Source organism: Lepisosteus oculatus, chromosome 6 (genome assembly GCF_040954835.1).
Source record: "Lepisosteus oculatus isolate fLepOcu1 chromosome 6, fLepOcu1.hap2, whole genome shotgun sequence".
NCBI classification, from domain to species: domain Eukaryota; kingdom Metazoa; phylum Chordata; class Actinopteri; order Semionotiformes; family Lepisosteidae; genus Lepisosteus; species Lepisosteus oculatus.
In genome coordinates, this window is record NC_090701.1 from 31,429,228 (window position 1) to 31,456,421 (window position 27,194).

General features: G+C 35.7%; 1 protein-coding gene across 3 annotated transcripts in view; it reads right to left on the reverse strand.

Annotated features, from left to right (window-relative positions):
• agap3 (ArfGAP with GTPase domain, ankyrin repeat and PH domain 3) overlaps positions 1-27,194 on the reverse strand; it is a 274,086-nt gene that overhangs the window by 55,176 nt on the left and 191,716 nt on the right. For all 3 annotated transcript variants that reach the window (XM_006634186.3, XM_015354212.2, XM_015354211.2), the window contains exons 10-12: positions 24,030-24,134; positions 19,553-19,724; positions 5,880-6,053 (exon numbers count right to left, since the gene is read on the reverse strand). In XM_006634186.3, the coding sequence (XP_006634249.1) occupies positions 5,880-6,053; positions 19,553-19,724; positions 24,030-24,134 (451 nt within the window). The remainder of the gene's footprint in view (positions 1-5,879; positions 6,054-19,552; positions 19,725-24,029; positions 24,135-27,194) is intronic.

Here is a 27,194-nt window from a genome sequence, read left to right on the forward strand (position 1 = left end):
GCACTGTACCAAATTTATCCTCAATCAAATCCTTCATTACAATTAATAGCAAAATTAGAAACAATCACAGACTCCCCTTATTATCATCAATTAGAGCACGGTAATCAAGCCTTGATCCTGCGTTGCTGCTCTCTCACCACTAAATGTCAAATTTCATTAGAAACCAGCAACAAAATCAAAATCCCTGGCATTTAAACTGTGATACAGGATATAAAGCACCCTCTCCATTCATACCAAATGCACCATCAATGCCTGTAAATACAGAAATTAACGATTAATAAAATGTACAGCAAGAATTTATTTTATTCAAATTCACATTTTTTCAAATCCATGACAAACCCTGTGACATTGTTAAAATTGATAACATTCATTTTAAACATACTGTAAAATACCTTTCATATTAATAAAAAGCCCAACAATTTGGAGATGAGTGGAAAATGAAGAAACCAAATAAGAACAGAATTTCATTTCAAGAGAATGTCGTTTTGAAGTACTTGAGAACTTAGCCGAACTCAATTTCCTTTTGCTTCTGAGCTTCCGAATCTGCAATACAGCATCTTTTGTGTGGCATTCTTGCTGCTGACCCTTTTTAATTATTTTGTCCAAGATTAAAACTGGTTAAACTAAATCTGATGTATTTTTTCTCCATTTGAAACACACTGATTGATTTTTCTTCTTTCTTGGACCCATGTCATTTAAATTAAGTAGTGAAGATAGTCAGATAAAAAAATATTGAGAATATCAGAACATAAAAATGGTTACAAACAAGAGGAGTCTACCTGGCCCATCTAGTCCATTTGGTTTTTAGCATCTAATTGTTTAAAAAAGGAATGTAGAATCCTATCCAGTCACTTCTTGAATGAAGCTAGGAGTACCAGTATCAAGAACATGGCTGGGTAGCATGTTCTAGATTTCCATAGCCTTTTGTGTAAAAAAGTGCCTCACTTTCCCAGTTTCTCTTATGTTCTAATATACTCCAATGGGTCTACTATATTCCAATTGACTCCAGTGTAGGCCACTACAGTTGACCTAAAGGATGAATATTTTCACATCCCATCTGCCCAAGACACAGATAGTATATTTGATTTGTTTTCCAGGACAAGGCCTCTTCAGTTATACTGACCTACCAGAGAACATGTACACTCTTCCTCTTATTTTTTGGGTTTTCCAAGGGGATGGTAGCTGCCCTGAATTACCTAGAGGACACACTACTCTGTGAACTGTCCTGAGAGGTGGCTGCACTGCACACAACTTTAGTCACAGACCACTTAGTCAGCTCTGTCCCTTAAGGTATCTAGTGACAGACAAAGGAGATCACACTTCTAATTCTCTAGGAGTTTCATTCTTATCACATGGCTTTCATTTCAGTGTGGGAAGGAAAGAGACTCTTATGCTGCTGGACCCAATGGTGGCTACTGCTTCAGCCCTGCAGGTGCAGAAGGCTGCCTCAAATGTGTATCAGACACCGAAGGAGGGAGTGAAATGCTCTTAGGCTGGACAGTTTGGTCCTTAAAAAAATGGATATTTTGTGTACTGTATGTGGATGGTATTGCTTCTTTCAATCTTAGCTCGCCTTAGATAATGAGACAATTATACCATAGTAAAAGCAGTAAAAGATAAAAGTTATCTCGCATTATTCAAGAACATTATATTAAACCCAGGGTGTGACAGACACCACCAGATTTATATATATCTTATTATGAACCCCAAATGATGGTGGAAGCCCATAATCTTACTACGTCTTGTAAATTCTTCTAATGTGGTGTTGGATATTGTGAGTGATAGTCCTTGATTCAAACACTGGCTTAGGGGGATGTCCTACTCTGACAGCACTTTATAATAATAATAATAATAATAATAATAATAATAATAATAATAATAATAATAATTGCTTACACTTATATAGTGCTTTTTCTCCACTCAAAGAGCTTTACAGGTAATGCGGACTCCTCTCTACCACCACCAATGTGCAGCATCCACCTGGATAATGCGACGGCAGCCATAGTGCACCAGACACACTACACATCAGCTATTAGTGATTAGGGATTTAATCACTAATTAAATCCTTAATCACTAATAGGGATTATTAGGAGGCCATGATTGGCAAGGGCCAATGGGAAATTTGGCCTGGACACCGGGGTTACACCCATACTCTTTTCGAGGGATTTTTAATGACCACAGAGAGTCAGGACCTTGGTTTTTTCGTCTCATCTGAAGGATAGCACAGTGCTAAAGATGTTACAGTATAGTGTCCCCATCGAATATGTAAGTTATAATTACATCTTGTGGGATATGGCTTAGAATGCTCCCATTAAGAAGGAGCAATGTACTGTACCATAATATAAATACCAGCAATACACGCGGTCCTGTTGAGCTTTTAAAGAAGATAAATGTTAATACTCTTAGGAGTCTCAACTTAGGTTTGAAAGCATCAGAGATGTAGGACAGAGAAGGTCCATTATTCTAAAGTTTATGATGCTGTCACTGATGTAAGTGACTTAGTGTTACGGTGTGACAGGATACCATGCTGTTTCAACATCATGACAAAAAAATATCTAGAAAGTGAAGTAAACATCTTTTCTAAAGTGCATGTTAGCCATGAAAGCATAAGGTATACCTTTTTTTTTTAAATTCACAATTTTTCTACTCTGGTATGTTCCCATGATAAGACTGAAGTGAGTGCTTAACCTATGTTAAAAAATGGAACTGTTCCATGTTAAGGGTATTTGGTATGATTTCCTATAGTCAGGCAATTTTGCAGCTGCCTTTCATTCAAAATGCAGTGATGGTATTTCAGTATAATGTTGTGATGTAAACTGCTAATCCATTCTATTCATTTATTCAGATCTGCTTCATGAAATTTATAAAAAATGTAAGCAAGGTTTTAAAAGCATACATTTCACATGCAGGTAACATTTACTTGTTCATACTGGGTCCAATTAAATATAATCCAATAAAGAAAACAGTACTAAAACTCATACAACCACAACCCCCAACAAATTATCACTGTATCTGTGATTTCTTACATCTGATACAGAGATGCATATTTTTATAGTTTATAAATTCAGTATTATAAACCACAAACTCCTTCTTCTTCTTTACCTAAATAAACAAGCTAATTTACTGTTCTTTTCCAGTTTTCCCACCAAGAGAGCAACCAATTTACTACTGAATTGTGTTAGAAAAAGATAACATAACTTTGGATTTGCATATCCTGTTAATATGAACTGGTAAACAGATGATGCTTTTCACCATGACTCCCATTACTAGCATAAGAGTGATGAGGGCAACACCACCTCTGCTGATACACATACTGCCAGGGCCAGTTTGAGAGTAGTGAGTCCTCATCTGTCCATAACAGAATTAGCATCTGTTGTAAGATGAATGGACCCCTCACAAGCAACACCGCAACGCTAAGACACCCTTACATGTCATTGCTGTGTGACAAGCTGATAATACCCTAGTCCATTAGCTTGTCTAAATTGTGATTCTGTGCTTAGGGAATCCAGGTCATAGCTCAGAAGTGAACCAGTGATGCCTACACTACAAGGACTTAACCTGAGTTACAATTAAGTGCCTGTACTGGATGAATGGTTTAAGAGTATCAGATTTTTTTCTTAACTTCCGATTCTCCGCTTTCACACTTGCGATCTTAATGAATGAAAATCAGTTATTCTTTTGTCTGCTTGGGTCTTGGGTACAACCATAGTAATAGTCACTAAATCTTTTTGATACAGCAGCTATATAATGATTGAGAGACTTAAAAATAGTTTAATAAAAATAGTAAAAATAGTTTCATTCATATTATGAAGGAAGAAGCTACATCTTTAATGGGACAATAGGCAGAGTCAAGGTCTGGACTTGTAAACGGAAGTTTAAATCCCAATTGTAGCACTCTGTACCCCTGATCAAGGTACAGTATTTAAAAAAAATAGCTGATTGAATAGGTATAGATGTGTGTTGCAATAGTAGCAATAGAACAAACATTTTCTTTAAAACCTTGCATTTTAAAACACAAAATAAACAATTCCTCCTAAGTCCTCCAGCAAAAAGTCACTGCTGTGCAAAAAAAAGGAAGCGCTAGGATACATATCAGGGTGACTTACCTAGTAGTTAAAGACAAGTATACATACTGTATCAGGGGGTTAAACAGCTTACAAGAAGATCATACACGATACATGATACTCTTTACAGGAGAGTTAATTTGAAACCTTCTCTTAGTTGTCAAAAAAACACAACCACACAAGACATGACTTTAAGCGGAAGCAAACTGTAAGAAAAGATCACTCTGCAAAGTGGGGACCCTTGATTCGGTCTTCACAGGGCTGTTTTTCAAGTTCAGAAACCAGCCGTCTCACTTCAGGCTCCAGTCCTTTGTGGGCACTCACTTTTGTTCAGGCACGGGGAGCCATGGGCACATACCTACAGCGCTCTTACCCTGCGCAGACACGTATACCCACACCGCCACCCAAAAAGGAACCCAGCGAGAGTGCTAACTATCTGAGTAATTCTCTTTCAGTAGGGAGCTGATGGGAGTTGGGGAGGGGGGATGATGGAGCCGCTGCCTCAGCCTTCGTGAAATTGATAGTTTTTCACAGTTACAAATGAGAGCCTCTGTCGTCTGCGGAACTGCGGGCTGCGCGGTCGGACTCCGGCAATGATCATAAAGAGCACTCTTTAAACTGCGAAAGCCCCTGGGACCTAACGGGGAAGGGGGAGGGGGAGGGAGCACAGTGCTAATGAGAACTACAAGGGGGCAAACATGCATGGAAATGACTGTTATTCTGTTGATGTGCATTTAAGTGCTTTTTTACTGCCAACCACAAAGAGACTGAAATAACTGGTGATGAATGTCGCCAGAAAAGCATTTATTTTCCAATTCGGGGAGAAGTGGTCACGCTCTGCAAATGTATTATTTTAATTCACTCAACTGCACTGAAACGATGGAGGGAGAAGGGCAAAATGACTGTAGCGCAAATAACCTTTAATCTCAAATGGCAAACTATTCCCTTCCTTATGTGGTAATTGTGCATATCTAATAATAACAACCATCGTCATCTTCATCATAGTGGTCATAATAGCCGCTTCATCCTTGCCAGTGTAATATCCATTTCTAATTCTCTGATAAATCTATTTCTTATTTATTAGTAAAATAATATTACCGAGAGTTAATTTTATTTTACCTTCTTGTAAGGTAGCTTCTTAGATATTTTTAACCCTACAGAAATATACAAGTAATGTCATTCTGGTTTTAAACTTTTGAATGGCTGACTCCAGAGCAGGAAAGTCACTATGTCTGTAATTCCTCAGATATAAAATAGTGCAACTGCTGATGGCTCTTGAATTATACCAATGAACTGGTGGTTACAGTCACGATGTCTAGAAAAAGCTGCCTTATATCTAGAACTTTACATTTGCAGATGTAATCAAAGTTCTTTTTAGCATATATATTTTTTCCCAGTCTCTTAATTGCTGTAATGTCCTTGCTTCTAGTGAAGACTAGAAACAGTCAAAGGGCTCAATCTTGTGTCTCACACTGCTCAGATTATTGATAATCTTTCTAGTAGTGGGAAGCATCAACAAATAGTTTTGACAATTAAACAGATTATGAATAAAAAAGTTAAAGCACTCTCAAATTTATTTTAAAAGCTGAGAAAAAAAATCACACCTTGAAAGCACAAGTTTAAGAGGAGGAAAACTGAACAAAAAAGGGCACTGTAGGGAGGAGGTGATAAAGTCAATAAAAGATTAAAATAAAACTAAAATGCAATTGTCAGTGATAAAATTGTCTAAAAAGAGGAACACGAAAAACAAATAATAACGGAAATGAGGCATGAAGAGATGACTAAGGTGGCACTGATGGCAAACCCATATCTTACCAGCCCCGGTGCTGACACTGGTATTGATGACGGCCTCATTCCATTGGTCAGCACTAGACACAGAGAAAGAGCGCTGGTGCATTCCATCGGGCTTGGAGCTGAAGGCCACCAGGTTGATCCCACTGACTGAGCGCTCGGACTGCAGGGACCCGCTGCTGTTGGAGTGAGGGGCACCTGGGAGAAAGAGGAGAAACAAGAGTGACCAAGAGACAGATCTCTATTCCATTCACCCAGACTGAACATCTTGTTCTGAAAAACAAAACGCCTCCACGTCTTTTATAGAACGTTTCCATCAAAAACAGAAAAAAAATGACTCAAGTGAAAATGCATTCCTTTTTAAAGATAGTCTAACCTCCATGAAAACCTCCATTAAAAAGAAATATTAATTCACCACATACACAGCAATGTCATTGAACCATTTAAAAAAACAGTATATTTCCTGGGGAGAAGGGGATAGTTAAACTAAAATTAACCTTAAATTAATCTATTTTAAAATACGAATAAAATCTGCATCAAAAACCTGCATCACACTGTACCTTTCAAAACCAGTCTTGATTCATTAAATCATTAAACAATAAATAACATAACATTACAATGTGTAATATTTCCTCTGTTGCTCTGTTTGACTCATTTGGAAGTCATACTCAAACTAAACTAAACAGAAATGGCTCTAATCTCCAATTAATTATATTCCATGTTAAGGCAAATACAATAAAGCCTTTTGCGATTTATGTTTTAAATTGCAACCGTGATCATGTAAATGTAACTGCATTTGATAAAATCAATAGACAACATGAACAAAATAAGATGTTTCAATAGGCCTGCATATTATAAGGCAAGTCTCTGAATTGGTTTTAGTAAAAAACAAAATGAGCAGACACAGTACAAGATAAGCCTGATGGAGTAAACAAGCAAAACAAAGTGTATGCTGTATAGTGTGTGGCATATCCAAGTTGGGAGATGAAGTTGGCATTTTTAACTGTTGGATGGTTTTCATCAGTTCTGCATGGGCTCCCTCCCTCCCTGATCCTGCGTCTTTCTGTATTACAATGCTGCCACTGCCTTTTTCATGTTCATCTTCCCCACTACATGTGTAAACCCTTCCTCTGACTCTGTGTCTAATTAGCCCTTAATTAACAAGATACACTCCGAACGGTAATTATCTTGCCTCAGCCCTCTGACTGGCACATCCATCTCTCCCAGCATCTACTAACAGACTCGATGTTTCCCAATCAGCAGCGCCATGGACACTTTACACCCTGCTGCCTTCCCAACCCTTATTAATTCATTTAACGCACACGAAACCCCTCACTCCTCTTTCTGTGAAAAGAATTACAGTTCTCGAGAACATTTCCACCTTTATTCCATTATGATATGGAACGAACTGTACACAAAGCATATTCATCACAACAGACATACTTGATTCAGTACTCTGCTCCTTAGCAAAGAAGAAATGACAGTCCTCATTCCTGTTTCAATTTGAGAATATGCAGAAACAAGCCAGATTCTATGCTTCACTTCTTAACTGTGCATTAATTATGTATGAACAAATGAATCAAACTTTGAATCTCTTCACTAGGGCCTAAATTGATAAAAGGTCAGATCAATAGCAGGATCACTAATAGATAAAACAATTATATTGATTGTCCATTACATTATTTGGAAAATATATGATGGTATTAAGAATAATGTGTTAAAAAAGTCAATAGAAAATTATAAATGAGAATCATTATAATTGATGCAATGATCAATAATACAAGGTTATTATTAATTGGAAATTATTTGAAAACATGCACTTTAAATCTAACTAGGCTTAAAACTGACAGCATTTCACAGTAATCATCAATCCTTACAAATCAAGTAATCGTTTGCAATTATGAGACATGCAAGTCGATGATCACTTCCTTAGACATATACTGTAAGTCTTTTTGTTTTTGTAAATGCTCTTATGAGTTCACTATTTGCAGTATTCCCTAAAATTAAGGGTGTGACTCTACTGTTCCCAGTCTCTCTAATTACTCAGAGGGGTGCACTCATGATTCCTGGCTAAAACGGTAATATACCAAAATCATTTCTGATAATTAAACAACTGTTCTGGTCACATACAGACCTAATTTTATATCCCACCTACTATGTGTTATTTAGAAAACTGCAGGATATTCAGGGAATATGCTTATGTTTATAAACTTGATTTTTCATAAAGCAAAACCAAAAATATAACTGATGGCTTAAGTTGTTTTCCATATGTTTCACAATGACTTGTAAATTCCCAACAAAACTTGAATGCATCTAAATGTAAATTAAGCAGAGGCTGATCTTCCATAAGTGTACCTTAAAGATAAGAGTGTACCCATATCATTCTTTACTTTTTTAACAAAATATTCTAGGCATGGCCCTACTTCAACAGTTATTATCCAAAGGAAATCAATCTGATTGTTGCAGGTTAAGAAAGAATCGTCCCTCTTAATTATTAGTGAAAAATTTTAAACACTCTTCACATACTACAACAATAAATATAGCTACTACATGTAGAATATAGATTTACATATTTCGGCAAAAATATTAATGCCTAAAATAACATTACACTAGGTATTATATTATTAATACTTAAATGTAATGCTTAATTTAAAAAGATGCATATTGAAAGTATCATTTTAATATAACATATCAAAAAGACTTTTACTAGAATGTTAATCTCTTGTTCAAAAAGGCAGATATTCTCCTAGGGCATTATTATAATAGACCACTTTATAACAAAAGAGAGTAATTAACAGTAATTTCAGTTGGATGAAATCCAAGATTTAATAGTGTTTATTTAGGTATTAATTGTAGCACTGTTTCGTTACTGTATTTTATCTATCTAGCTCAATATAAAAGAAAAACCCATAGAAGCCATGTAAATTTAGCTTTCACCATCTTTGACAGAGGTATAAATAATAAAAAAAATAAAACATTAAAAATGAAATTATTTTCATGGTGGGGACAACCCAATTAAAATACATTGTTGTGCAACCAGACATTTGCCCAAGTAAAAAAAAAAAAACATTTTCATTTGAATTAGTTACTGTATACATATTGTCTTTATCAGTGTATACTGTACTTTATCTGAAATGGCATTCACTCTTGTTAAGATAATGCTTCCTACCCATTACCACGAGTAATAAGTGTATCAAATTCGAGTAATTATGTCTAATTAGTATCAGTAATTATCCTGTTGGGCCAGAGAAAATTAATCTTTCGATTCCCATCGGGGGACTTGCTCTAAAACAGTGAGGGAGGCAGACGTGCCAGGCTGCCACGCTGGGAAAGCTTTCTGTAAATCAACGCTCCCGAATCAGAGCTCACCGCTATAGCCCCACACTCACACGCAGGGGGAGCAGCTCACTTTCTCTGGCAGAAAGAATGGCATCCAATACAAGTCTTAAAGTTTGAAGAAAGAAAATAACTTGAAGGATCCAGCAGTGACGGTTGTGTCACTATTAATTATTATCCATCATTTTAAATACCCAGTAAACCCTTAAACCAAAAGACAAAACAAAGCACATTTTCACTGCTGTGTTATTCAATAACTGCTCATTCAACTGTACCTCTTTAGGTAAAATGCAGAATTACTGACCATATTCAAGTGAAATCTAAACTGCTCTGTAGTAAATAATATATAATTTTAACTAAAATAAATGTTCATAAGGCGACTGGACCCTTCAGCAAACTATTGTCCAGACAAGCAGGATGGGCCCAATTTTCTTGTTACCTGCCCATTAAATCCCTAGATGTATCCTTCAGTAATAAAAACAAAAATCTTAATTTGATATAACAGACAATCCTAACCATGACATGAAAACCACCTCACACACAGTTCTCTCCCCCAGACACCACTACAAATGAGAAGGATCAAACTTTAGGCATTTAAACAAATGTTAAAAAAACAACAAATTTTGCTCTTAAAATTAGAATTAAACACGGTTCATTAGTAACAATAAGGATGAAGAGAAACTCTTAATAAGGATTAAGAAACCTGACATTTCTTGACAAACTGTTTTTTTCCACAAGTTTGACTGTCATGAATGACAGCCCACTTTGCGCAACGGTTATTATCTGATCAATCTGAATATATAAATTAGTTTGTTTCTTTTTGAATCCCAGAAAGACAACATCAAAACTGGATGGTGTATTCCCAATGCTTTGAGCAAATAATATAATACTTATCTTCAGGCCTAAACTTTTTTTTTTCTTTGGGCCTGCTTTATCTTGAAACCGATACTTAAGTTGACTACCAGTACTTTCTTAGATTTTGAACTCTTAAGAATTATTAGTACTGAAGGGACATGCATTTAACCTGCCTGCAATTGTAATTAATGTCAGAATTATGGCCATTCTTAATTTAATGTTCTGAATAAAATTGTATAGGATGCTGTAATTAAGGTTTATCTCATAGATTGTACATTTTAAACATTACTACTGTTACATATTTCTAATTCCAACCTATCTCTTCTTTAGTCAAATCCCTCTTTGATTTCACCGTTTCCAGTGTTTAAGTTACAGTAAAGCTTTATTTGTACTAGAAATTGGCTACACTATTTTTGGATTATTATTTAAATAAATCAGCTATTTAAAAGATAATACTTTATTTTTATCCTGAAAGTGTACTATATGTTACTGGAGAAAACAAATGCAAAATTAATTTGATAATTCTGGCAATGTTACGTGGAGTATTTATATCAAAATTAAAAGTGCTGGATCTGGTTGGTAAAATTTTGGATGTGCTGAGAAATTGGTCCTTATTTAATGTCGTAAAAAATAAACAATATAAAATATTTTAATAATTAGATGCCACATGGGGTTTCACTAACCCCAATATGAAATTACCGGAATGTAGTGACACTATCCTTTTTACCATTCTTTACATACCAAACTACAGACAGAAAGGTAGATGTTTTGGACCCAGATGTACAGTATCACATTTTCTTTTAGTTAAGGGTGCCATTTTATTGCTTAATTATTGAACTGACTCTCTAACAACCTCAGAGATATGGTGAGCTTTCCAATGGACTAATGTTTCCAGTGAACCAATTTTTACTGGCAAACTGGTTGCCTTACTAGGGCAGAAAAGTTCTCATGCAGCTTGCTTTACCAATCATTAGATCTTTTACGATGGAAAGATCGGAAAACAAAGGTTTTTTTAAACAACAAAATAAATGATGGCATACTGTAAAAATAATCCAACACTAATTGCTAACAGCAGCTCATTATGAACTTTTATTCCATTAAGCATTGACCTTGAGAAATATGAATGTGCCATCATTTTCAAGTGTACACTTATTTACTCTGTACAATACTGTAAACAACCTACATTAAGACTTCTTACAACAAACTACTACATGTACAATTTTTATTTCATACACTGAGAACAGTATCTTCTTTTTAGTTATAATAGTGTTTTGACTTGCCTTATCATATGCTGGAGAAATCATTAGCTATTAGCAACAATCTTTTACTCTACCGATAATACATTTAATTTTCGACAAGGTGCATTGAAAGTCAATAACTGAGCAAAAAATGTAGTGTTTTGTCTTTGTTTTAACATATAGCTACAAATTAAAACTAAGATGCAATAAAAATCCCAAGTTTTGGAGATATATTATTGCTGTTTTTCATCATTCATTCAACCTGCTCCAATAAGTCATCAAATCTGGGGAGGGTCACATTTAAACTTTTTAAGACAAAATGCCCTAGCAATAGTTCTCTTGCAAACAAGACTAGAAACCATTTTTAAAAAAGGCAGTCTGAAGTCATTCATAATAAACTTTCAACAGGAAAATAAATTAAAAGGCAATAGCACCAATTTTTATATTACCAAAGTGACATTTTTGAAAGCTATTTCACAGAACTGTGCAACTGTGAAGGAGTTCAAAATACAGCAATCATCACAAATTTCCCCCTGTTTGCAAATCATTAAAGCAGAGACTCTGGTGTCAAAAAAATAATGTAATTCATTTTTTATACAAATGTTAAAAATGTACAGTCGTTTGGAAAGCACTGGAACTGAGGAGTAAACTAGACAGCACTTCTTCCGCAATGCAGAGAGAGAGGCAACATGCACACAACATTCAGAGGAACACACTTGATCAGGAAGGGAAGGATGGGAATCACCATGAAAACTCCATGATAAATGCAGTTCTTGTTCTCATAATGGGAACAAAATGCTCATTTCTAACATTTAATGAACACCATTAAAATGGAACAGCAGCAAATTTGTTTAACAGTGGGGTTGCTTCATTAATACATATATTTGTTTAGATATGTAAAATATACCTCATATAGCTTGTGCTCTTTTGTCATTCAATTTTCCAGGTTTAAAAGTATTTTTGAATCTTTGAATTGTTTTTAAAAGAGGTTAAAAACAAGAATCTCAGAGATATTACCATGCTTCAAAGTCCCTCACATATTGACAAAACAATGATTAATCCTGCAATTCCTCACACCTTCAGGTGTACAATGTGGACCCACAACCAGTCAGGAACAAAGAATCTCAAGTGCCTAGTGGTGGAATCAGTAAATGATGAAAAAGAAAGTGCAAAGTGAATGACGTGGGAACTAACAGCAAGTTGGCTCCATTTACTCTGTACAGTATGTGTATAGAAGGTGTATACTGTTAACGGAGCAATGTAAGGGAGTAAAGGCCTCGATGTATTTGATTAGGGATGTATTTGCTTTTCATTTATATTTCAAACTGCAAGCAATGCACACATCGGTTGCTGACTTTCTTTGCTAAAAAGGTATTGCAAATCTTGCATTTGGAATGCCATTTATCAAGTCTCGAACCTCTTCATTAGTTTACATTTGTAAAGAATGCGTCAAGCAACATGGCATGCCAACACTTTATGAATTTGACACTTTTTCTTTGTATACTTCTTTCTGGTTGGCTTACATAAAACAGAATAATTAATGAAAGTAGCTTTTATTCAGCAGTGAATACAAATGTGATGACAGTGTCACATATAAGATTATTTAAACTTCTCTGAACGATGCCCATGGTAGATAATGCATTGCATCAACATCACTTACATCACTGAAAATAAAACCAGATTCGTCACTGTTAATAAAGCCACATGCAAATCTTATTCAAAGCAACCAATAATAGACATTGAGCCCATGCCTGGCGTCAAGTTCAAGATGGTGATGATCACAGCACAGCACAGAGCTGCAGAGCCATATTGTAGAGATTGAGCCTTGCTCAATGGGTTTAGAAGGGGACTGAACGGTGGACCTTGGACAAGTGCCACACACTGACCTCCAGAACCATATAGTTCCTGAAGCTATAAGATAGAAGATCACTTTAATGGCCATATACAATTCTTTGTATATGCATTGGGAATTTGTCTTTTTCGCATACCCCAACTTGCTCTCCCTGAGACCCACAGGCACACAGACAGGGAGAGAAGCTTGGGGTCAGAGTGCAAGGTCAGCCATTTATACAGTGCCCCTGGAGCAGCTGGGGTTAAGGGCCTTGCTCAGGTGCCCAACAGAGTAGGATTCTTCTGCCAACCACAGGATTTGAACTGGCAACCTTTCCATCTTTATTACTGAATGATAAAGATGTGGGTAACAATGTATAATAAAAAACACATACATGTCATACATGTAGAGCTGCAAGATTAAAGGATGATAAGTCTTCCCCTCTGGCTTGGCCTTTTCAAAAGGCAGGTTGTAATCGATGATGAATCTCTCCCTGCCTCCATTTTTTAATGCTTAAATATTTTGTACATTTCCAGTGAAAAATAAGCAAAAGCTCAAAAAGTGTTTCAAATAACTAGCAACATGCAGCATAGCATCCTTCTCCTTCGGCAGGAGGAAAAAAAAACTGCCCTGACTGCTTTTGATATTCCACAATCATCTCAGATCGTAATTGTCAAATTTGATGCTAATGATTAATGAATTAAACATGGATCCATCAATTAGTCCTCAGAGAATAATTCTGCATAAAAGAGCAGATAATGTAATTACAGTAAGTGAAATAATCAGATGTTAACATCAGTGTACCGCTGTCTGACTTTATCATCTTTTACATGCCACTTTTATCAATTGAACGGATGTGCAGAGTGCTTATGAAGTCGGCATGCACAATTTAATACTGCTGGGCTAGGCAGCAACAGAGCGCAAAAGGTTTCCTGTTTTTTTATGAGACACAATTGTGTAGGTTGTTTATATTAATCTAATGCACTCCAGGATTGTACACATTGATACATTAACACACTTGTGCAATTGTGTTTTACATAAAACAGCAATAGGATACAAAGAGCTCCTCAAAGCAAAAGAAAGTGCCATGAATGCAAGACACTTTTTTTTCTAAATATTCTAGTAAGCGGTCTTTTAACACTCTATGTTAAAAGCATACGGTGAAGTATTGCAGATTTTGCAATTGTCATAATATACACCATGTAACATATGTTTAAGGTTTGTAGAACGGATTGTTTTATCTGCTTAGCAGAAAAGCATTAGTGAACAAAATAAACATTTTAACACAAATAAAAACATATACAGCACGTCTGCTTTCTCCTAAAGATTTAAAATCTGTCTACAGAAATTGGGATTAAAAAAATGTGAAAAAAATCTGTATTAGGGAATGATTTCTACCATTTTTAATAATTATATTAGAAGGGGGCTCTTGCTCAAACACTTAAAATTGAAACCTAAAAACTATATTTTAAATGAAATATATTTTAAAAATCCAAAACTGTTTCAGGATATCCGTTTCTCACATTTAATTTTAAAACTTTAAAACACATCAAGAAATAGGAGAAACAAGTGACTGTTTCTTACATTCTTCTGAGGAAAATGAACAATCTCTCTTAAACCTTCTTATAAGGACGATGGCACGGAATGCCAAAACCCACAGAAAATAAGCATCTTCAACATGCTTGCAAAAAGGGACAAAAAGCAACTTCTCCCCCACCACTAGGTTTTCTACCTCCAAACCAACAACCATTTCAAAAACCTCTAGGCATGGCAATAAACATTAGTAGCTGGAGCAAAACATAAATAATATACAACAAAAGAGAAGTATTAAAAAAACGGCACAAATATACAAGCCCTGCACAAATGTGGGTTTTTTTGTATCTGGAAGAACAGAAAAAAAGCTCTTCTGGAGGCTCAGCAGAGGCAGCAAGGGGGACAGGAGATTTTTTCGTCAGGAGTTGATGAGGCGTGACGCTGCCTGACCCCTCCATCGAGTTGTTGCTATTATGTACAAGTGGGGGGATAATGAAGCATTAATGCTAATGTGGTGCTCACATCATCGGAGGCTGCGGCGTGTAATCCGCGACCCCAGTGCCACCGGGAGTCTGCGAGACTCTATAAAACACATCAGGTCGTTCTGCTGAAGAGTCACGAGCTGTGTAATAATATAGAGAGCTCAGCCAGTGCAAGGTCAGGCTTTACCACCAAAGCAAAGCGTTTTACAGTACAGGGCAAAGAACCCCAAGTCACTTCAAGCAACTGGAGCTCAAAGCCTCTCTCATGTGCCGCTGATCAAAACTGATGGGGGTCATTAATACTTTGATATAATGTATCTGTCATCAGTGACACAACTGAATGCACGTTAACAGGATAATAATATTTAAAATCTGCCAGGAAAGACTTGTCAGAAGAATTAAATAAGGACTCCGACAGACGTGCACTGTCTTACACACACACACATTCACCCTCAGACACACCGTCTCTCTCTCTCGCTACTTTTTCTTCTCTTGCTCATGGAAAGCTTTTTAGATCTTGGGAGCCAATGAATGAAGACAGGGCCACTCTTCTCACATGAATGAAAAATTGCCCTTTGTTCATTTCATCAGTTGCATGCCTAATGAAATCAAAATCCAATTGCATAATTTAGTAAGTGCAGGCTCTCCACTCAAAGCAGACACATAGTGATTTGTGACCTTTTACCATATTGTGAGATTAACACCTTCATTTGTTCTATTCAAACACAGTTAAAATATTACAAATGCAATGTCTAAAAGTGCTCCTTCTAAGAAAAACAGTTTTGGATTTTAAGTTAAATCTTTTATAAAATTATTCAGTTTCTGCTCTAATACTGCACTTAATAATATATCTCTCCATTGGCTCATTTTTATATGCGATACGAACAACTAAACATTAAGCACATTGCTCTATAGTAAAATGTACTTGGCTTATCATCATTTTGATCAAGTAAATGGAAACGTGAATTACAAAATTGAACTTAAATTACTTAAATTGCACTGAATTCAGAAAACAAATACCAGGGTTTACATACAGAGAATGACAGGCATAAATTTTCCCCTGTAAATCTAATTAAAAAGGTGCAAAAACATTTTAATAGGGCTTATTTCATTCCATCTCTACGCTATCAGTCGTTCTCAGCCCCAATCTCTCCTCTCTCTCTTTCTCCCCTGTGGTTTCCCACGCCTCTCCTACACAAACTCATGAAGGTTAATTGTTTATGGGCTTGAACACAATACCCATCCTCCAGTGTAACATTTTCATCTTATGCTTTCCTTTCAACTAATTAACCTTTGTGGGTCGTTCATGTTGGAATCTGTCCGTCGAACCGCAGCTCAGTCAGGGGAAAAGAGGCATGGGCTGTCAAGACATGATTCAGTACAGCGGGGCACCAACACCTCAACAAGTAATCAACATAGACCCAGCACAGCCTCCCCTCAGCTTGGACAGGCTTGTCCTTCTCACAAGAATTACCAGCAGTGAATCTAAGGGACTCTCACTACTTACCAAGTAAAGATTTAGAAATATTAGTTATACTGTATGAACACAAAAAATTCCACTGCTTTCAAAATGATTGATTTTAATAAAACAAGCTCTGAGCGTCACATTTCAATGAGTGAACGTTATAACTGAAACTTTCTTCCTTTGAAATACGTACTTACAAGTAAGGATAATTATTGTTGAAAGAACCAGCAAAGTCAATTTTAGCCCTTTTTGGTAGAATTACATTACGCGTTATCTGAAAAGAAAGTGTGCCACTTGTGAGGGCATTCATTTTTAAGGCCATAAGGCAAATACTATATATGGTTAATTTGTTGTAAAACCTGCATCATCAGACATCATCTTTGCATTATTTATCTTGAGGGGTAAAAATATCAGAAGCTTCCAAAATGAAGCTACATCAGTAAATAGTAATTAATCAGAGGGGAAGTTCTCCAGGATCCTCTATTAGTGGTCTAGGGAGGGAAAAGCACCCAAAGTCGGCTGTTGCAGTATGCTGAAAATGGAAACAACCCAATAACATAAAATGCAAATGTCTACAGAGGACACAGATAAAGTTATATACTGTAGCTACTATACAGTAGAGGTCCTGTACGTACAGTAGTTATCTTTTATAAAGAGGCTGTAATCTACTGTATGTGTAAGGTGCTCAGCAAAAATATGAATACTGAAAAATGAATTTTGTATGTGGAAAAGAGAAAACAATAAAATTAAAAAGAGCCTGGTAAGGAAAATTTCATAGCAAATTAAATTAATTTTATGTCAATGTTGAGAAGAAGAATGTGCAATGTATATATTCTTAGTTCTATAAATGGCTGATTTGGGTATTACCCTATACTATTCATCGTGTACACTAATTTCCCACATGGTATAAATCCAGAAATGCACACATTTACACAGGAACCAATTTAAAGAGATAGCGCTGATAATACCCATATTTGTGTTTAATTTATTTTTTTTTCTATAAAGTTTATGTCATTACCAAATACCAAGAAAAGGATTTGAGAAATAGATTGTTGGATATTTGTTCGTCTTGCTCCCTGGTCAAGCTGGCAATTGAGTAACAAATGAAATAGAAATTAGCATGAATGATCAAATCAATGACATTTACACTGCATAAACCAATGCAAACTGTGATCATTGTGGTGGGTTTCTGTTGTCTGTTGCAGTGTTTGTGTTCATGTTCCACATACCTCCAGCATACTGCTGCAGCTGCTTCCATCTCTCTAAACTTGGTCACTGCTCAATGGTCATTCTGACGTAGGCTCCTAAATCCCAGGTCTCCTCCACCTCCTCACCTAATTCTTAATTACTCTTAATTACTCATCCTCTAATGCCAACGATCGTTCCCCACCCCTCTCCACCGCCCTCAGCAGCAATGCTCCTTTTTCCAGCTCCCCAGCTAGCTGGGAGCTTTGCTATTTATATGCCTTTCTTGAAGGGCACAAGTACTACAATGTACAGGCCCCTTACTCTGTTTTCCTTTCTGCATTAATCTTATTCCTTTAGTAAGAAAGTAATGAACCATGGTATTAAAAAAAATGGACAAATTGCATTGCAAAAAATTGAGTTTTATTAAAAAAAAGCATACCACTGTTTAGATTGAAGATTTCATTTAAATAACAGAAAATGTGTAAAGAAGTTAAATAGCTATTTTCTATATTTATGAAGATGAATGTGAAATCATTAGTTTGGGGATGCGGCTTATTTTACCATCTTTATGACTAAGGGACCAAAAAGTTTTAAAAAAAGGAGATTTAATGTTTTAGAATCATTGTAGGAGTTCTTTGTTTAATCCAACTTTAGGGGCATATATTAAGATAATTAAAACAGACAGCTTACAGATGAGAAGAGGCCTAACGTCTATCTTGCTCATCCAGCTTTTAGTAATTTAATGATCCAAGAACCCCATCAAGAGTTTGTCAATTCTCCAAGTGACTCAGCTTCCACAAACAGTACACTGTTTGTTTCATACACCTAAAGCCTTCTGTACGATCTGTAGTTTGTAGTCCTGGTATTAGCTGCTCCTAATTTTAGTGGATTCCCTTAAATTCAGTCCTGTTTGATGACTCTAAAGCAGAATTTTTATTAGATTCTTTCAGAAATATCACTACCGGTTTGATAACTACCCACATTGACATTTTTTAGACGATTCAATTTACAAATCTTTTTGACTATTTTATACATCTGCACTATTTTTTGATAGGGTTGCACTTGTACATAATGCGTTCTTAGCTTAACCTGAAAATATTTTAAATCAATTATTCAAACACTCTGTAGCATTCTTATCCTCTCTTGCTGATGAATCCACAATTGAAGAATCAAAAACATCTTGATCATTTTTGAAGGCAGTTGCTATAGTTATGCCAACTTTTATCTTACTGTATTTTACTCCAATCCTATTACAACACTTATTTTATTGTTGCTTGTTATACTAAACCAGTGACATACAGTGTGTTAAACCAAAATTCTTTTGATCTCTTCTTCTCATGTTGCATTAGCTGCCCCTCAACTTTTCATCATCAAACTATTTGAAAAACTCCCAAATGATGCTGGAACCTAGCAGTACTACACCAGATTATAAAAAGGTTTGGATCCCCATGGTACTGTATGCCAGTGACAGCCTCATTCAAAGTCACTTCACATTCATATGCTCTCAATATTCTGTGTAAAGTATAAACTTTTTTAAATTCACTGCCCCAAGATTTTTGGCATCTTAGACCAATTATTTAGATAATTATTTAGACCTTTTCTTTATGGGAAACTAAAATGAGAAATGGTAACCATGTGCTTTGTTCCAAATCAAACATCACATACTGTACAATGTCTTGTAGAAACACTCTGACTGTACTCTGAATGTTCTGAGTCTATGCACCCACCCCTGGTTTTTGAGGAAAAGTGTTGAAAAGGCTGGCTCTTACCAGTGGTGCCAGTGGCCAGCTGCAGGTTGCTGCGGTCCTTGGTCAATCCATTGGTTTTGGGGCTGGCTGTTGGGGCTGTGGTGGCCACAGCTCGTGGAGGCCTCTTCCCAGGTACCTTCACAGTGGTCCTCAGCAGGTCAATCTCTTTCCCATGGACGTTCTGCATGTAGTCCTGGAATTAGACACATAAAGGCCCAGATTATATTAAAAATCATGTGTAGAACAAAAAAAGTGTATCCCTTATTTGCTGTAACAAACCTCCATAAGAGAGGAAAGTTCTACTTTGAGAGGTAAAACAACTCTCCCACAGCTGGCAAACACCCTTTTATGGTAGTTGGTAAACAAAACTGCCAAAGGCAGGAAAGCGGTTTTGAGAAAACTGTACTTGTATCATAGAAATCAAAACATATCAAGCTAATATAGAGTTATTCATAGGCTTTGCAGAAATTTATGTACAATATAAGCTATGAAAGCACAGGCTTTCTTTTTTAGAAGACCTTCAATACTTTAAACACTTTAAAGAAGTGTTCCAATACACATAAATGCATACCAAGAATGAAAAAAAAAACAGACTGAAAAGCCATGAATTTGTTTTTAATGAGAAATAAACAAGCTTTATTTCTGTAACATCAAACTTCTTAACACTTATAAAATCTGCAGCCCACCTTTTCTGAGATGTCAATAATGTTAATACCAATACCTTAACTTTATTTCTGAAGCTGCTGGATAAAGAATTACAAAGTGCTAGCGCAACAGATTGAATAACAGAAACGAAAGCAATGCCACTGAAGGAGGAATTGAATTCAGCCTCTCTCTTTAAACGGCTGAAATGCCTGAACCTGGCATTAAGGGTTTCAGATAACTCACAAATCAGATTCCCTTGTGTTAGAAGTACACATCTTTACATCTGTTACTTTGAATACTAAGCTATTGCATACAGTAGTAGTACCTCTCATCTAAGTAGCTCCTTGCAAACATTAAACCTCTTCATAGAAAAAAATATATTTTTGCAATGTTCCGAACTTCCTGATATTTACACTAATATAATAATAATTCAAACATCACCAACAACTTCATTAAATTTTAAATAATTCCATACCAAAGGAAAAAAAACAGGAGAGAAGACACACATCAGTAGACCTAAGGTGTCCACACCAAAGACTAGCCAAGAAAGAGACGGACACAGTATTTAACCTTTCACAGTCCAAGTTCACGGAAGATGCAGAGAAATTGCTTAATGGTTCTGAATAGTTTCAGTTACTTAAATCTGGTGATTTGAGCAGAGCTAAGGGGGAAAAAAAGTAATTCCGCTGCTTTGAATAAGTAAATAAATAAAAAACAAAATCCCTGCAATCAGCAGAAATGCAAAGATCGCCTATTGAATCAGGCGCCAGCTCCACTCCTTTTATTACACGCCATAAAGCACTAATTTCTTCACAAGCCTCCTCGCTAATTACCCAGTGAGCGCTCTCATTTTATTTTATTACTGGAATTAACAGCGAGTTCAAAGCGTGGAAAGCTATTAAGATGTGTGATTAAGCCACATTCAATTAGTTTCTACAAACAATTTAATTGATGTTGCAGATAGAATTAACAGAAGGTGATTGTGTGGATGGCTCTGCTGGCTGGGAAATGAAAGGGAATCTCTCTCTCTGTTTCTCTCTCTCTCTGTTTGGAATAGGCGCTGACAGATAGCGGCAGCCAGTGGACTTGTAAGAGCATCACTGAATCAGGCAGCCATCCTGCGGCACCTCCACTGAGCAGAAACAAACACACATTCCAGACACGAGTGAGGCACGAACAACACAAGCCCTCCTGGAAGCAAACAATTCTTTGAACAGTGTGCTGTGGATTTCTGTGCATGATACTGGTAATAACAGAAAGCACATATAACTCATTGCATACAGTATATTTTATAGATGGTTCCAGGAGCATCACAGGTTACATCGCACACAATAATGCCATGATGCAACTAACTGCCGGAAGCAGGTGTAAAGCTTAAGAGCTCTTTACAAGGATAAAATAAAATTTAGCAGTACAGATGTTTATAATTGTACAATTTTGTGAACAAATCACTATAGAAAAATAAAACATTCACGGGATCTGTTATTAGCTTCTTCATTGTGATATTACTGATGTCAAGTAATTGGGTTTCTCCCAGCAGTAAACTATACATGGTATAGTAACTGAAATGGTATATGTACTCCCTTCCACGTGACTCTCTCCACTGTCCTCAGCTGATTATGATTTATTTACTACAGTATGTGTTCCCAATGTCTGTTTCCAGCTTTCTCTGTGGGTGACTGGGACTTTGTTTTACTATGCCCCAAAGCTGTTATCCCAAAAGATATCAGGGACTGAGCCACATTGAGTGTTTTCAAGTCAACCTAAAAATCTAAAAAAACATTTTTAGAAAGTTTTTTTTAGGAATGGTTTGTCATGTATGTCTGCTTTGGTTATTTTGGCTAAGATGCGTATAATGTATTGTAAAGTGCTTTGAGAAGAAAGGTGACATGTTAAATCTTATTATTCTGACAGGTTATTTTTAAAATAAAGTTTTGGGGTAGATTTATGACTGAAATGATCAAAAATACACATACACTTTCTCTAGTCTTAAGCCTCTTCACAAGTCACAGAATAAACTGTTACAATGGACCATTGCAAATCTTGTCATTCATTTTTAAAGAATCTTGCAAGTTGCCTAAATTTGTAAAAAAAAACATTTCAATCAGTAGGGACTTGCAGTGTTGAAGGCAAAGCTGGACAAAAACTGGGTACTATTGGTACCATAAACCATTTTTTTCCCTCTGTTGTTCATGCTGTTTAATTGCCACAGAAATGTGGAATCCAGGCACATTTAACCAGAATGTAAAAAGTAGATTGGATTACATTTAACAGCCTACATTTAAAATCTTGTGGTTATTCATTAATGAAGGTGAAGATTTATCTTGCTTTCACTTAAGAAGAACAAAAATGATTAAGTCATCTTTGGGCTGTATCACTTTAAAACATAAAATTACAATAAAATAAATCATTGGTGTAGAACCAGAACTTAATGTGAGGTTGACTCAGGTTAAAGATAACATTATTCTTGGATGTTTAATACTGTATATGTTAGATCTTCACAGATTCCTTAGCTCTTGATTTAAGAGTCATTTATCTTACCTAAATAAAAGCAGAAGAAAAGAAATGCAAAATGGCCCAATGAAAATGTTTTCTAAGATATGATTCAAATACTCTGTGGTAATTTGTGATCAAAAGAAATGATTCCAGGATAGAGAGTGGAGAAAAAACAGAAAAATTAGAGAAAGTTCTTGTCTTTAGATTAAAAACAAATGCTTACAGGAAAGGGTTTTTGTCAAAGTTTTAAAAATACACATTACGTGAAAGGTTAGAATATTTATTTTTGTTTAATTTGTTTTACCGTCTTTTAATAATAAAAAATGAAGCAATAAAATAATCTGAAGGAAAAAGAGAGGGAGAGCATCAGACTGTGTGCGGAGAGCTTGTGTCAGGCAGGGTGCTGCCTGTCTGTTGTGAAGTGTTTAAGAGACATTAGCGCCACAGTGGGGACGTGACAGAGATGTATGTCCCAGGCAGGCCTGCATTTCAGCCGTGCGGCGAGCAGGATAATAAATACAAGCAGAAAACACGGTGTGGCACGGCAGGCATTGCAGCACCACATCTCCATTATGAAAGAGTGAGCATCCCACTGCCAGGCAAGAGGGCAGAGCTTTCCCCCTCCAGCCTCAACATTAAGGCAGTGGATTACACTTCCAGAAGAACACACTGCTTAGATATTTTATTATCGATTTTCAAATAAAACCGCCAAGCATATCATACCTCTGGACTCCTACAAGCACGATAACTACATATCCTGTAAATGTACCTCAGAAAGCCCACAAGGAATTATTGTTCCAGTTTATTGCTAAAGTGAAAAAAAAAAGTTATTTTAAACTTTTTTCAAGAAAACGTCAGCTTTATTACAAGTCTGTACTTCTCATGTTATTAACTCCATTAGCAATGTTAAGCACTTTTTGTTACCATCTACATTGAGTATCAGTCTGTTTCATACCTTGATGCTTTTACCACACTTACCTCACTGAGCAGGTTCTGAATACTCTTTAAAACAGGGATCTTCTGATTTGACTTATTGCTTTTGTTGTACATACAGTGTACACTCATTTGCTGTTTCTATCTGTGCCCATCACGGTTATGAATCTTAAATCGGTTTACAGATTAAAAAAAAACCTGACTGTCCCATTGGTTGCCCTTATTATCAATATATTTATATCTAAAAGGTTGATAGTACGCCCACAGAAAACACTCAATCCTTCACTGTTAATTAGAACACCATTTTGACCTCTCTATTTACCATTTAGTAAACACAAAACCAGTTTTTTTACCCTGTACAGATTACATCAGCTATGAGACATGCAGTATGGAACATTCCAGCTAGAAGGCTGGGGACACTCACATGTAAGCTGGGGTGGTAAGTCAGGACACCATTATCACACAGCGTTACATATTTCTTCTTCCACTCTTTGTTCAGAGACTTCCCACTCCTCTTTAGAAGAATCCCCTAAGAAACAGAGAGAGCAGATTGGATGAAAATTAATTTACCAGTTATGGAAGTAAATCGAAGCCAAATACCTAAATGCAGCATTATGGAATTATTGCCCTTGTAAACTTCCAAGTCAAACAGTAGGATTTGAGAAATAGGAACAAGTAATAGGTTTATTCCATGCTGAAAAGAGAAGGAAGGAAACACAACTTTTTGGCTATGGAGCCATCTTTGGGATTTGAGAAATAGTTAAGTAATCCTTCAGAGTTAGAACACTACAAACAAAATCCATTGTTACCCTTCCAGAATTCAATAAAACAAATGCAATGGATACTTCCTGAAAATTAGGTGTAAATTTGCCTTACCAAGTACCTAACTACTGGCGTTCACTCACTTTTACTAAATCATTAACCAAAAAATACAAAACATCCATCAAAATGATTTATTTCTAACTTCAGGCTCCTGTGGGTCAGCAGACTTACTCAAGGACAAAAAACAATAAAAATTATGATTAAATAGAAAAAGAAAAACTTTAAAAAATGATGGTACAAACTGAAGCAGAGACACTTTTCTAGTTTGTGTTCTGACTTCAAATTCAAATGCCAAAATAAATTTTTGGAAGGCAGCAACATGATGATATTGATGGAGTACTGTACTCACTGGGACATTTCTCCAGTCATTCCTAAATCTACCCTGATATAACAAATATCCATACATTTATGATTGCACTAAGAAAGTCTCCAGCAAAGACTGTTACATGAAATTTACAAGGAAAAAAAAACATTCTGGAACACATCTAATAGCATTAATGTGAGAAAGAGTACCAGAAATAGTTTGCCCTGTTGTTTGCTCATTCTAGAATACTTGTGTATGTGCAAATCATAATATAATATTAACCAATCAATATGATTACTAGTCGCAAATCAACTTCCAGTTGTGCAAGATAATTGACTTGTGCTGAACAATATATGTTTCTAAAGCAAATGGAAGACATACAGACCATCACGATTCAAAGTTTAAATTTAAGAAGCAACATGGCAGTTCATGAATAATAAAAGTAATATATTCTTTATATTTTATTTTTATAAATATATTATTTATTAAAAAAACATTTGAAATATTGTTGCATCTGATGTAGTTTGAACCATTGAGTTTCTTAATGCACAGAAATTCATTGACGGAGCATCAAAAGCATGTGTGAAAACAGCAAGGATAATCACCACTTAACTAGTTAATGGAAACATCAACTCCCTCTGTCCTGAACATCATCATTTATGTTACAAAAGACTTTATGCATTATTAACGATGACTTTTTCTTATCCAAAACAAGATTCAATAGCAAATAACCAGTTTTCTACAAAACGACTTAAATGGAAGCTAGATTTTCTTTTTCAAACACTGAAAAACCACTAACAAAAACCAACTGCTACACAATTTCCCTTAAAAAGCATATTAAGTTAATAAAATATATAAGAAAACAGTGATTTAATATCATGACAAGTATAATACTGAAAGACAGTCTATAACATGATCATGAATTATCTTCATTAAACACTGAATTTCTTCAGGTTTGTCTTTGCCAAAAGTTGAAACCTGCTGTCTGTAAATTCTAACATTAATTTTAATATGTTGAAAAAGTTGGATATATGTATTTCGTTTTTTACATAAAAGCATTCTGGAAAACTTGCACATTGGGAAACCAAAGTCAGTCTGTAACATGAATACAAGGTTATTCTTCAACACATCTTCTGCATTACTATATGCTGCACCTAATTATTCCCACTTGCTCCATAGTATTACCATAATGTTTCAAATTTCCCTTACTTTCTTTATCTAATACTCAAATTAATTTGGGTTGAAATTAGAGGGAAATTAAAAGGACTAGAACTGGAAGATTAAAATATTGTGGCAACAGTGAAGACCCCACAGTAAAACTGTGAAGCAGTACCTCGTGAAATTGTGCAGAAACCTGAGATCGCTCTCTGAGGGCTAATTGCTGGGGAAATTGTGTCTTTTCTTCACTTTCAGTGTCAGAATTTCAGCAGCAGACTTAATTGTGCAGTCGTGTATTGATTGAAAATTGCAAATGGTAATTTAAAAGTAATCTTGTGTCTCAGCAGGGTGCTTGTCTAATCTGGCCTGTGTGCTCTGGATGATGCCATATCTCCTTTAATTTTAAGACACCTCCACTTCGCATTTCTCAAGACCAGGAAACTTGCATGAAACAACTTTGACAAAATGAGATAAAAAAGTATACCTTAATTTATAATTTAACATACTGCACAAAAGCTCATTTAGATTTGTTCTAAAAAAAAAAACATTGTTCCTAAATAAAAAAAGGGAAAATGGAAGATTTTAAATTGTCTCCCATTTGCTGTATTCGTGAGATACTGACTTGCAGTTTTTCCATCAATACTGTATTAAGTTCCATATAATTTAAAAAATTCAGGTCAAATGACATTGTAGAGAACTCCACTTCCAACTGTTCACCAGTAGCTTTTTGCTCAAGATTTAGCAGTTCCCCTTAAAAAAATTACAACAGACATTCAAAATTAAGTACCAACTCTCAAAACTATCAACATACCAAATAATTAATAAAATCTTCTGTTGATGCCTAATTTTAGATTTCAATACAACCTTCAGTAGTATCTCAACAGTAGTAAAGACTGGGCCACATTCGAGTCAAAGGTCCCCTAAGGTCTTTATAGTGGGTTACTTGCTGTATTGATGACAGCAAATGAATGAATTGTGAAGTTAAAAAAAACATTTTGGCTGCTTATGTAAGAAGAAAATGGTGCTATACTTATTGGGCGGCACTTAACCATGCAGCATCACAATTACCCAAAACATACGGCCAAACCAATTAAGGAGTTCATTAGGAGAAAAAACAGGACTATCTAAGACTGGCTGAGTCAATCCCCAGATTTAAATTCAATTGAGCATGTATTTTACATGCTGAAGAAATAAAAATGAACTCAGTACCCTTCAAGAAAAGGCAAGAACTCAAAGTTGCAAAAACATCTCAAATGATTACACAAAGAATATGGTGAGCTCAATGGTTTTCAGACTTTGTGCAGT